Source organism: Populus euphratica, unplaced genomic scaffold, assembly GCF_000495115.2.
Source record: "Populus euphratica unplaced genomic scaffold, PopEup_1.0 scaffold1.1, whole genome shotgun sequence".
Lineage (NCBI taxonomy): Eukaryota > Viridiplantae > Streptophyta > Magnoliopsida > Malpighiales > Salicaceae > Populus > Populus euphratica.
In genome coordinates, this window is record NW_011499845.1 from 4,103,834 (window position 1) to 4,117,827 (window position 13,994).

The following is a 13,994-nucleotide window of genomic DNA, read 5'->3' on the forward strand; positions in this document are numbered from 1 at the left end:
AACTAATCGCCATATGCTACTGTAGACGACTCTACGCTTTTTTTTATCCATATGATGATTGAGAAGTCCTGTTGCATGCGAGTCTAGGCAAAGTATTAAATCTTGCCTCGCCTTATTATTACAAGAACGACGACAATCTGGGTGCTCCATGCGAGAGGATGAAGTTTGGTTTTTTTTTTTTTTTAGATTGATATAGGAGACTGAATTAACATGTATTTTGAATAATCTCATTGGATTTTAAAATTAATAATATATAAATTTTTAATAATTTTAAAATTTATAAGACTAAAATTAACGATCATCGTTACACTCAACGCACGCCAGTGAAATGGCCCCTAATTTTGGATTTTGTTGTAGGTAAGAATGACCGTTGGCTGGTGAAAGATTGATACAAGTTGGATGCTGTCATTTCCCAAAAGTGTCTTTACAGTGGCCAGTGACGGTTGAAGCTTGCTTTTCTTTTTCCTTTTTTACGAGTTTCAGGCTTATTTCCCAAATAATTAAATGGACGTCGCAAAGATATCTTCACGTCGATTTATTATATATATATATAAAGAAGGCGAAGATGTTGTACTGTATTGTTATTATAAGATAAACCTTGTGGAAAAAACATTTTGTAAATCCACAGTATTTTTCCTGTATATTATATAATAATGGGAAAATACTGTACAAGTCAACAGTGTTTTCCATTTTTTCCTTATATGCCTGTATAATAATATATTACTAAATAAACTAACAGTAAATATTTTATAGCCGCAGTTCACCACGTCATATTTTTACTGTGAATGTTATTGTTTATTTTTTTTTAAGATTTGTTATAATTTAAGGGAAAAAATATTAAATCTAGTTGTTAAGTTAATGTTTTGAACAAAGAGTTTTTATTTTTAAGATTGAATATAAATTAAAAAATATATATATTTAATATAGTTTAGTGGAGTTTATAGTTTGAGTTTACCCCATATGTGTTTACTTTTTTTTAGATTTATTATAAATTTAAATATTAAATTTGATTGAGTTTATGACTTTGATTGTATTTTTTTTATAGGTTGAGTATAATTTTTTTTAAAAAAATATTGAACATAGCTGAGTTCATAATCTGCATAACGAATTTAACTAGTTGAGCCACAACAACTAAATAATTATATTTTATTGGTATTTTTATATATATATCCTTGTTAAAATAATATTTAAATTTAAGTTTTAATTAATATCTTTTGCCTCTGTTTTTTTTTTTTTTATTTAGCATTTTTTATAGAGACTATTTTTTTTATAGTGTTGTGTGTTTTTTATTTTTAAAAAATATTGAATATAAATTCAAAAAAAAAACATTATCAACTCTAATTGAATTCGTGACAGGAAGTCAATAAAATTTTTAATTTTTGACAAACTCATAAATTACGTCGATTTTATCAAGGTTGATTAAGTTTAATTAAGTTTGTTGATTTTTAAATTTTTAACTTAATTATATATATATATATATGCTGACTCGTAAAAGTATCATATAATTTTATAAATCAACTTATATATTTAATAATAATATATGAAATGATAGATTTAGATCTTAATTTTAGAAGTTTTTAGTATTCGAGTTTGATTTAAATTTTTTAAATTAATTTTATAATTATTTGAGGTTATAAATAAATTTATTAAAATTCTCTTTATATATTTCCATGAAAAAAGTTAAGAAAAAAGTTTTCAAATAAAATATCCCTACTATATTTATTTTTTTGCTGACCCTTCAATCACTGTATTTTAAAGTTACAGACGGCACTGGGTTGTTGTATTTATATATTTTTTTAAATATCAGCCCTCGTTCTGACAGGATGAGCAAGCAGGGCCGCGCAAGCGCGTTCCCTGCTCCCCCCTCCACCATCATTAAGCTTGTAACTTACATGAATCTTATTCTATTTTTTTTTTTTGGTAATTATATTAACTAATCAGTCTTTCACGGAAAGATTTTACCCCAGCGTCCATGGCTAATTTTTAAACAGTGAGACAATTGAATGTCTAAAGCCAAACCAAGTAGAAAAAAAAGAAAAAATCATCATCTAGGACGATTCAATACTCGAATTAGCCCTTGGTATCCAGTGAGCCATGCTAAAAAGATCACATTGGAATTCTCATCACACAACTTCCAAATATAATTCATAACCATACTGAATTTTTTTTATCCTACTTCATTGTTGGTGTGCTTACTTATTGCACTGTAAGAATTTATTTTATCGCCAGGTAATCTGCTAGCCAGTGCGTAACTATACAACTTGTGAACGTTATTTTTATAAAAACACATCAAAGATATATTAGCTTTGATTTCAAAAAAAAAAATGTAAAGCTACTTATTTTAGTTGGATATATATATATATATTAAAATTAAAATTAACTAACATCGATCATCTTTATTTTACATGTATAGTTAACTAATATTCAATTATATATTATTGACCTTGAATGTTTAAAATTAACCGACCTCGAGTATTTTAGCTTGTAACTTACATGAATCTTATTCTATTTTTTTTTTTTGGTAATTATATTAACTAATCAGTCTTTCACGGAAAGATTTTACCCCAGCGTCCATGGCTAATTTTTAAATAGTGAGACATTTAAATGTCTAAAACCAAACCAGGTAGAAAAAAAGAAAAAATCATCATCTAGGATGATTCAATACTCGAATTAGCCCCTGGTATCCAGTGCGCCATGCTAGAAAGATCACATTGGAATTCTCATCACACAACTTCCAAATATAATTCATAACCATACTGAATTTTTTTTATCCTACTTCATTGTTGGTGTGCTTACTTATTGCACTGTAAGAATTTATTTTATCGCCAGGTAATCTGCTAGCCAGTGCGTAACTATACAACTTGTGAATAATCACGCTAGAAAAAGAAAAAAAAATTACCACGGAAGGCCAAGTACATTTGTCGATAATCTTGTAGATTTTTTTCTTATGATTTAGCTAGTCATGTAATAGTTGTGATATTTACTAGGCAAGTATTTTTTTTTATATATAATTTGTGGTGTTTGGATCAGTTTATGCGTATTATAATTAATTTTTAGATCTATTAAATATTTTGTAAGTCTAATAAATAAGGCTCGTAACTTATATGAATCTTATTCTAATTTTTTTGGTAATTATATTAACTAATCAGTCTTTCACGGAAAGATTTTACCCCAGCGTCCATGGCTAATTTTTAAACAGTGAGACAATTGAATGTCTAAAGCCAAACCAAGTAGAAAAAAAAGAAAAAATCATCATCTAGGACGATTCAATACTCGAATTAGCCCTTGGTATCCAGTGAGCCATGCTAAAAAGATCACATTGGAATTCTCATCACACAACTTCCAAATATAATTCATAACCATACTGAATTTTTTTTATCCTACTTCATTGTTGGTGTGCTTACTTATTGCACTGTAAGAATTTATTTTATCGCCAGGTAATCTGCTAGCCAGTGCGTAACTATACAACTTGTGAATAATCACGCTAGAAAAAGAAAAAAAAATTACCACGGAAGGCCAAGTACATTTGTCGATAATCTTGTAGATTTTTTTCTTATGATTTAGCTAGTCATGTAATAGTTGTGATATTTACTAGGCAAGTATTTTTTTTTATATATAATTTGTGGTGTTTGGATCAGTTTATGCGTATTATAATTAATTTTTAGATCTATTAAATATTTTGTAAGTCTAATAAATAAATAAGACATCACAAAGATGACAAACATATATATCAAGGTTTGAATTTAGAATATATAAATAGAGAAACTCTACCAAAATTACACTGAATTACAAGCTTTGGTGTATAAAACCAAAATTAAAAAAAAGTAAGTGTTAGAGTGTGTTCATGCCAATGTATTTAAATATAATGGGTAGACTTAAATGATAATGGAGTGTCTAGAAGTACGGTAATTTTTGTTTTATATTTATTTTATAGTGAGACATTTAAATGTCTAAAACCAAACCAGGTAGAAAAAAAGAAAAAATCATCATCTAGGATGATTCAATACTCGAATTAGCCCCTGGTATCCAGTGCGCCATGCTAGAAAGATCACATTGGAATTCTCATCACACAACTTCCAAATATAATTCATAACCATACTAGAAATTTTTTTATCCTAATTAATTATTGGTGTGCTTACTCATTGCATTGCAAGAATTTATTTTATCGCCAGGTAATCTGTTAGCCAGTGCGTAACTATACAACTTGTGAATAATCACGCTAGAAAAGGGAAAAAAATTACCACGGAAGGCCAAGTACATTTGTCGATAATGTTGTAGATTTTTTTCTTATGATTTAGCTAGTCATGTAATAGTTGTGATATTTACTAGGCAAGTATTTTTTTTTATATATAATTTGTGGTGTTTGGATCAGTTTATGCGTATTATAATTAATTTTTAGATCTATTAAATATTTTGTAAGTCTAATAAATAAATAAGACATCACAAAGATGACAAACATATATATCAAGGTTTGAATTTAGAATATATAAATAGAGAAACTCTACCAAAATTACACTGAATTACAAGCTTTGGTGTATAAAACCAAAATTAAAAAAAAGTAAGTGTTAGAGTGTGTTCATGCCAATGTATTTAAATATAATGGGTAGACTTAAATGATAATGGAGTGTCTAGAAGTACGGTAATTTTTGTTTTATATTTATTTTATTTAAAAAATATAAAATCAATATTTTTAGTATTTTTTTATAAATTTTACATGTTAATATAAAAAATAAAAAATTGTTTTAGTATATTTTTAAATAAAAAATATATTTTTCTAAATACTTTATATCATTGTGATTTATTGGGAGGTGGTTGTAGATTTTTTTTTTATGATTTAGCCAATCACATAATAGATGTGATAATTACCAGGCACGTATTTTTTTTAATAATAATTTAGGGTGTTTGGATTAGTTTATGCATACCACAATTAATTTTCGGATCTACTAAGCATTATACAAGCTTAATAAATAGATAAAATATCATAAGAATAATAAGTATACATACTGAGATTTGAATTCAAGATACATAAATAAAGAAACTCTATCAAAATTGTTGGACTACAAGCTTGGTGTATAAGACTAAAATTTTGAAAAACTGAGTATTAGAGTGTGTTCATACCAGTATATTTAAATGCTTTGGGTAGACTTGAGTGATAACTGAGTGTTTAGAAATACGGTAATTTTTGTTTTATATTTATTTTATTTAAAAAATATAAAATTAATATTTTTAGTATTTTTTTTTTGTTTTTACGTGTTAATATAAAAAATAAAAAAATATTTTAATATATTTTTAAATAAAAAATATATTTTTCTAAATACTTTATATCATTGTGATTTATTGGGAGGTGTATCCGTTAAAAATTATCATATCCCAAGAGGATTAGGAAAACTAACATTGCTTAAACGAAAAAAGTTACAAGGAAATGTACATTTTAACGAGTCGCGTGGTTAGGGATGGCGCAATAAATTACGTTGTCGGCGATAGCTTTTCTTAAATATCCAATGTACCGTATTAAAATTTATCTTATTTGTGTTTTTATTCTCGATACTTATCTATTTATTTTAATTGGTTCATAAACACCAGCCCATCTCATCTCTACTCTCCTAAGAAAACATATTTTCTTTATATGAAAATAAAAGTTTTTATTCTAAATATCTATCTATTTTCCTAATCAGTTATTTATTAGATAAACATAAACTCAAATCTTATCCCTACATTTCCTAAACATAATTATCTCCTCACACGTTAGTAATGCATTTGATAAAAAAATTATTTTATTTTCAATATTTATCTATTTTTTAACAGGTCCTCCGTCATTTTGTTTTCTCAAAATTTTCAACATCATTTTATTCTCAAATCAATTGTTTTGATTCCCAGAGGATAAGTATTATTTGAAAATTTAAATTAAACTAAAAAAAATAAATAATTCCGTGCTATTTTTCAAAAGCTTTTTTGGTCTGTACAATTTTTTTATAAATAAAATACACACGTTACTTTTATTACAGAATATACGATGATCTGCATTGAATAGATTACAAGAAAAAAACCCGACAATGATAGCATTCTATCTAACCTATAATAAAAATGGTATAACATTATGTTGTTAGACAAACATTGTAAATTCAAATTTTACACTATTTAAATAGGACTATCTTGTTTTTTATTTTTATTTTTTATTAAACTAATTTGATTTATTAAACTTCCATTCAGTAATATATAAAACACTATCAAGTATTACAATAATATGATTAAACATGTTTTGTCTTATAACTCATTCAAGAAGAAAAAAGAATGTATATGAGTTATAATAAAAAAATAATAATAATAATTACGTGTTAATATAAAAAATAAAAAAATATTTTAATATATTTTTAAATAAAAAATATATTTTTCTAAATACTTTATATCATTGTGATTTATTGGGAGGTGTATCCGTTAAAAATTATCATGTCCCAAGAGGATTAGGAAAACTAACATTGCTCAAACGAAAAAAAGTTAAAGGAAATGTACATTTCAACGAGTTGCGTGGTTAGGGACAGCGCAATAAATTATGTTGTCGGCGATAGCTTTTCTTAAATATACAATGTACCGTATTAAAATTTATCTTATTCGTGTTTTTATTCTCGATACTTATCTATTTATTTTAATTAGTTCATAAACACCAGCCCATCTCATCTCTACTCTCCTAAGAAAACATATTTTCTTTATATGAAAATAAAAGTTTTTATTCTAAATATCTATCTATTTTCCTAATCAGTTATTTATTAGATAAACATAAACTCAAATCTTATCCCTACATTTCCTAAACATAATTATCTCCTCACACGTTAGTAATGCATTTGATAAAAAAATTATTTTATTTTCAATATTTATCTATTTTTTAACAGGTCCTCCGTCATTTTGTTTTCTCAAAATTTTCAACATCATTTTATTCTCAAATCAATTGTTTTGATTCCCAGAGGATAAGTATTATTTGAAAATTTAAATTAAACTAAAAAAAATAAATAATTCCGTGCTATTTTTCAAAAGCTTTTTTGGTCTGTACAATTTTTTTTAAAATAAAATACACACGTTACTTTTATTACAGAATATACGATGATCTGCATTGAATAGATTACAAGAAAAAAACCCGACAATGATAGCATTCTATCTAACCTATAATAAAAATGGTATAACATTATGTTGTTAGACAAACATTGTAAATTCAAATTTTACACTATTTAAATAGGACTATCTTGTTTTTTATTTTTATTTTTTATTAAACTAATTTGATTTATTAAACTTCCATTCAGTAATATATAAAACACTATCAAGTATTACAATAATATGATTAAACATGTTTTGTCTTATAACTCATTCAAGAAGAAAAAAGAATGTATATGAGTTATAATAAAAAAATAATAATAATAATAAAATCAATAATGAATATTCCATAAACATGTTTTTTTAGTGACGGTTCGAGGTACGATGACTATTATTTTTTAAAATATTATTTATTAAAAATATATAAAAAAGATATATTTTTAATTTTTAATTTTTTTTAATATTAAAAAATTAATATTTTTCATACAATAACAGGCAAGGCGCAGGCGCTTTTTAACGTCAGGGCGAGGCAAAACTAACACGAGGAGACCGTCAAGAAAAAGTTGCTCCTCGTAGCGTGGTCATGATCCATTAAAAAACCCCAAAACAACAGAATCCTTTAAAAAAATGGACATCTTACATTTGATAGCTCTGCATCCATAAACCCTATCCCCCCCTGTCCATCTCCCTCTGTCAACCTCATTCGCTTCAAATGGAGGACGAAAGGTCTCTCTCGCTTCTCAAGGTTGGTTTACAAAATGTATTTTCAACAGAATATTAGTTAATTTGCTGCTATTTTGTTTAAATTTCATAAACTTTTGATTTGGATTTACACACACACACACACACACTTACACACACATATATTCGTATATTTATTTTCTTTAAAAATGCCTGCAGTTAATGGTTAATGAAGGATTATTCCCATCTCCAGAAGAAGACGAGAAGAGGAAGATTATTGTCGAGAAGCTCAAAACAGTACTCATTATTCACATTCGCAAAATAATCAATGTTTTCTTTTAGAAAATCTCTGATGAATGTGCCCTATAACTGTTGCAGATTGTGGTAGCGTGGGCTAAGAAGGTGGCCTGGCAGCGGTGTTCAACAAAACAACAAATTGCAGCTACATCTGCTACTATATTGACTTATGGATCCTATGGACTTGGAGTAGGTCTTTGTCGTGAAATGAAATGAAATGCCGATTACTGATAGGACATTTTGAAATTTCTTCGCCGTGGTTGAGTATTTTAAATGATCTTAATTTCTCTAAATTAAGAGCTCTCTGATCATATCCACCTCAATTTGCTTGTAATGCACCAACTCACTATCGCATGTTTGTGTCAATTTTCAATTTCTTTATTTCTTTATTGTTTTTTAATCAAGCACAACATTCTACTATAGACCTTAGATTTGAATGCACCATTCCTATTAATGTGTCCTTGCTAATTTTGATCACATACTTTGTCTTTGTAAAACGTGTTTGTGAATTTTATCTGTCTGGTTCATTCAGGTTCATGATCCAGAGTCTGATATTGATGCTTTATGTGTTGGTCCTTTCTTCGCCACTATAGCTGTAAGTTTTCTCTGTTTGTGCGCATCTAGTTTAACCATGTGGATTGGAATAAGAATTGTCTCGATTTTTGTATTAATCATTACTCGTGCAGGAGGACTTTTTTATTGTTTTGCACAACATACTTAAGAGCAGGCCTGAAATATCAGAAATCCATTGTGTGAAGGATTCAAAGGTTCCTTTGATGCGGTTTACATTTGATGGGATTTCAGTTGATCTTCCATATGCTCAGCTTAAAGTCTTAAATGTTCCTGAAGTAAGTATGCATACCTTGGACATGAACAGATTTTATGGTGGATGAAACATTCTTCTAAACATGATGTTTGCAGTGTTCTTTCCTTGTCAGGATTGAGTAGATGATTGAAGTGCTTTTTTTACTCTTTTTTTTTTCTTTCATTCTTACAAATTGCTTTTATTGTATCTAGTAACGTGGTCACTAGATGTGCTGTGTGCTGCTCCAGTGTGATCAATCGTGGTTCTTTTCCCCAGTTGATAACAAGGATATTTGACATTTCGACTTGCTGAACTGCAGAATGTGGACATACTCAATCTATCCCTTTTGACTAATATTGACGAGACCAGTTGGAAGAGTTTGTCTGGAGTACGTGCTAATCAACGGATACTGCTGCTTGTTCCAAACCTGAAGGTAGATGTTCCTCATTTTTTCTTTCCCATTCACACAAGGATTTCAACTCTTGATTCATTCAGCATGACTATAGTTCATGCATCAGCTTTAACACATCAGTTCCCACATTAGCTGGTACTTGTCTTTTTGGACAATGTCCCATATTTATTCAAAAGATGCATGTGTACACCTCAATATTGTTACAACCACTGCATCACTATTCACAAGAGATTTATGCCTTGATCTATCCATGGTTTATGACATTTGAGTGTCTTGCAATTTTTTCTTCTTTACATGATGGTAATTTCTTGCACTAATGCATTGGTCCTAGATGTTTCCCCTGGGAACAAACTAGGCCAATACATGGAGCTCTTGTGGACTATAATTTTCTATCTGTGCAACACATGCTATTGCCACTGTAATTATGTGCTTAGATGGTTTGCTTGCAATAGATTTGAAGATTTTTCAGATTGCAGTAATTTGTTATAGCAGTGTTTTGAGGAGTATCAGATTTTTGAAATGATGTTTCAGAATTTCCAATCCGTGCTGCGATGTCTTAAACTGTGGGCAAAACGGCGAGGAGTGTATGGTAATGTAAGTGCAACGTGCATGTTAGTTATATCAGTTACATGCTTTGCTTCTATCTGAGATGGGCTTTTAATAGAATAACCTTTCCCCCAAAAAATATGGATCCAATTAAATATGCATTGTTTGCAGCTAAATGGGTTTCTGGGAGGAGTGCATCTAGCAGTTCTAGCAGCCTTTGTTTGTCAAAATCAGCCGAACGCCAGTGTAATTGCTTTAATTTCGAACTTCTTTAGCACATATGCGATGTGGCCTTGGCCTACACCTGTTATGCTGCAAGACGGAATGCCATCAAATGTTGAAGATGTGATTGAGACTCGATTCTACATGCCTATTCGTATGCCATGTAGTCCATATGAGTATTGCCATTCCAATGTCACTAGAAGCACATTCACCAAGATCAGAGCAGAGTTTCTCAGAGGGCATTCTATGAATAGGGTATGTTTATTATTTAATTGAGACTGGAATACCTGTCTTGACTATTTACCATCACCGTGATTTGCTTGTGGCTTCTTTAGCACTTTTTTCTTTGGTTGGAGGGGCTGTTTCGGAGCTAGTTCCTTAATCAGATGGGGATGCTGTTCTATATATTGATTCAGTTCTAGTTAGCTATAGAGATCTTCATCGAAGAGGATTTTATACAAAAGACTGTAGAACTGTTTTCTTACAATACAGGATCTTCTAAAGTTAAAGCTGGACTTTGATGCGGGGAGAATTTTTGAGCCTTTCCCATACTCAACGAACTATACACGATTTGTCAAAATCTACCTTTCAGCTCCTGATCAAGATGAGCTAGGAGACTGGGTGGGCTGGGTGAAGTCACACTTCCGCTGTCTACTTCTTAAGGTAACTGGCTCATGTGCGCTCCTTCATTTTGGTAATCAACCGGGCATTTATTCACATAAGAACTAGTTGTGTGAAGATGTTGCCTGAATCAGTAAATAAAGATGAAAATAAGAATGGGCAATGCTAATTTGTGTCCATGTCTTGGTAAATGGCCTCATTAGCCTCAGTTTCATTGCCTTCATAGTCTTGGAGAATCTTCCCTTCTGGGGTCATACAATGCAAAGGTATACCAACCCCAACCAGACAGATTTTAACTTCAGTGTATTGCTTTTGTGGGCATTCTCAAAGTAATCGATCTAATAGTACTCATGAATTTATTTTTACGTACTGTTTTTTTTTTTACCTCGTGATCTGGTCTCTCCTTCCTTGCAACACTTGCTGAGGTTTTATTTGCTTCAGCTGGAAGCCGTGCAGGGCTTTTGTGATCCCAACCCCATGGAATATGTTGATATGGATGTATCTGAACCAAATGTTGTTTTCTACTGGGGCCTAAATCGCAGCAGAAGCAATTTCGTGTATATAGAACCTGTTCAGGAGGATTTCTCGAGGAGTATATATTGTGGGTATTATGGCATTCGCGGAGAGATGGAATTATCTATCGTGCAAGCATCTGAACTACCAAAGAATGCTCGGTTTGACAGTGGAAACGGCAAGAAAATGAAAGCATGCTGGAAGATGCTTGACTATAATCAAAGGAGGACCCCAGCATATTCGCAACATCTGCCAAGCTACTTTGTTGGGTATGTGGAAAGCAATGGAGACACCGAGTACCCTAGAAGTTAACTGTATGCTCTCTGACTCTCTGTTCTGGTACTGATCTTGTTTTGCATCCTTCCTTGAGAAATTTGTGTGCGATTAGAATTTAGGGTTAAGTGCTTATGGATTGAACAACTTAGTCTGTGATAGCATATTAGCTTTAAAACAACATAAATAGGATGGATTCTAATGATATAAAAAAGAAAGGGAGTTTGTAATAGACGGGACTTTGTGTAAATTACGTGGATCCATGCTTTCCTTCTATTTTTGTTTTCCTTGTACAGTTGTTGAGTTGACAATTGAACCCGTTAGGAAACGAAGTTGGGCATGTTACAATGCAATCAACACGAACCTGATTAACCCAGCTTTGGAGTTTCGAACTAAAGCAATCGTTCTCCTTTGGAGTTATGATGTAAAGCAATTGTAAGTTCTCGTGCCACAAATATTCATTTGGATGAATCTTGTGCAACATACTTTGAAATAGATACCCCTTCAGCAGTGGACAAGAGAGGCTGCAAATCTGCCACAATGCCGAGAAAGAGCCCAATTCGTGTGAGGTGGTTTTCATTATCGATAAGCGCGAGGCAGGCGTTGACTAATCCGAGCGGAATCTCCATGATCAAGGCCATCGGAAGATCAGGATTTTGGCATTTCGAACTTCTTTTCCCAGTACAAGAGGAAGATATTGAACGAAGAAGATCAGCTTCTCGATCACAAAAATATTAGAAGCGAGAGCCCACAAACAATAGGCACGAGGGCTCTGGCCCGTCGCAACACCTTAGGCTTTGCCCCACTTTGCTTTCTATAACTCGGTAACATATTTTATAAACTATAACATTTATTTATTAACAATTATTATTGTTATTATTATTGGTTAAACTACAACATAATGAGGGGCTGACTATTGTTCATAAGCATGAGAAAAATCTCATTGTTTTTTTTTTTTAAAAAAAACGAGGATTATAATAAGCATTGTTATAATAAACGAGGATTATAATAAACAAAACGAGAATTTTTTTAAAAATATCACTGTTCATAAGCATGACTGCATGACTATTATTATTTCTTTTTTTTTTCTTTTTGAAAAAAAAAGAGAAGAAGAAGCCATGGCTGGTAGATTTAGGACTCAACTTCTTCCCTTTTCCTCCATGGCCAGTAGATTTGCTTTGGACGGACTATTGTGGTTCAACCACTGTTAGAAAGTGTATAGGTTTTTTATTTTATTTTATTTTTTATTATTAATGGATAACAAATATCTATAAAAACTAATATAGTTTATATATTAATCCAAGGTTAAGTATGACCTTCCAATTTTTATATTTAAAACCCCTAACAATTCCTGGAAGTCAGGAAGTGAGAATTTCAAAATTTGTTAACTTTGGAAAAATCCCATTTTCTTAAAATAAAATTTAACTCATAACATCTTCAGAAAATTAAATTCATATTAAAACAATTAATTCTTTGGGTATGATTTTAGCGAACCATATTGGTAGAAGTGGATTTTAATGGACCATTATTAAGTAATTTCGTGAGCAAAAGCATCTCTGTTAATTTCAAATTTGTTTCGAGTTGATTAATAAAAGATTTATTGACACATCACAATTTTTATTGAAAATTTATGGAGCCATGTAATTATAGGGGTGAATAAAACCAGTTTCTCACCTTAAAGTTTGGAATAAAATGGTCGAAGTTATGAATATAGATGGGACAGGATTGTCGAGAATTTTGAAATGATGAAATTTCTATTTGACTTTCATTAAATTAATAAGACATTCTCTTATATTACAGGCACATTGACTTGTGGGAAGAATTCTCTCTTCAAATTTATATAGTCATGAAACTTAAGATGTTTATAACATCATCTTCTCGCCTTAAATTTAGAATTGGATTTGATATGTTTGATCTAGATACATACAATATAAAATGAACTTGGTTGAATAAGAAAATGATGGAAATTATAAATAATTTTAATATAAGTCAAGATTTTGGATCTTGGATGGAGAACTGATACTACTCACATGCAAACACAAGAAGATTTGAGGTGATCGGATTGAAAGTTGGCTTGCTTATTTACAAATAACTAAACAATTAAAATCAAACCATCCAAGAAGCAGGTGCACTTGATTGATGAATATTGCTGCTGCAATCCAAAAAGAAAAAAAAACTAATAATAATAATATCATGTGAACTGTCTTACAATCTTTGAATTTGATGATTTGTATAAATGTATTCACAGCACGTCGCTAGTCTAATAGCGGCGGGCTCGTTGCAAATGTAAAGAAATCACAACTTCAAACCCTCAATTTAAAGTATATTTAAGCTTAAAAAATATCCCATTATACGAGAAAATCAAAATAAGCCCTCGTTTTTGTAGCGCGTCATATTCAATCCGTCGTGATAGTAAGATTTCCTTGATCCACTGACCACTAACTACTCCATTGCTCTGCTAAATACAGTTATTAGGGTCACGCTCTTGACTGCCTAACTTACCAATTGTAAAGAACCAGCCTTCTACAACAATTAAAAGAA

The 13,994-nt window shown here is 30.4% G+C and overlaps 1 protein-coding gene and 1 long non-coding RNA gene across 3 annotated transcripts; both read left to right on the top strand.

The window, feature by feature from the left end:
* Positions 1–7,581: 7,581 nt before the first annotated feature.
* On the top strand, positions 7,582–11,687 carry PAPS3 (poly(A) polymerase 3). Of its 2 annotated transcripts, XM_011021241.1 has the most exons (10): positions 7,582–7,828; positions 7,984–8,061; positions 8,143–8,250; positions 8,594–8,656; positions 8,748–8,909; positions 9,186–9,299; positions 9,810–9,872; positions 9,996–10,301; positions 10,539–10,709; positions 11,109–11,687. In XM_011021241.1, exons 1-10 carry the CDS (start codon positions 7,796–7,798, stop codon positions 11,490–11,492), a joined length of 1,482 nt encoding a protein of 493 aa, XP_011019543.1. In that variant the 5' UTR covers positions 7,582–7,795; the 3' UTR covers positions 11,493–11,687. The 2 variants fall into 2 exon arrangements, with proteins under 2 accessions (XP_011019543.1, XP_011019550.1); XM_011021248.1 differs by lacking the exon at positions 7,984–8,061.
* A 121-nt stretch (positions 11,688–11,808) lies between these two features.
* LOC105122234 (uncharacterized) lies at positions 11,809–12,275 on the top strand. The gene is made up of 2 exons (XR_841662.1): positions 11,809–11,888; positions 11,962–12,275. It is a non-coding gene; the product is annotated as an uncharacterized LOC105122234 (long non-coding RNA).
* The last annotated feature ends 1,719 nt before the right edge of the window (positions 12,276–13,994 follow it).

Excerpts from the sequence above, each read along its gene's own strand:
- PAPS3 (XM_011021241.1), top strand. The coding sequence starts at position 7,796 with ATGGAGGACGAAAGGTCTCTCTCGCTTCTCAAG. Across the intron at positions 8,910-9,185 it reads AAGTCTTAAATGTTCCTGAA|AATGTGGACATACTCAATCT; the intron begins GTAAGTATGCAT and ends GCTGAACTGCAG. Across the intron at positions 9,873-9,995 it reads GGCGAGGAGTGTATGGTAAT|CTAAATGGGTTTCTGGGAGG; the intron begins GTAAGTGCAACG and ends CATTGTTTGCAG.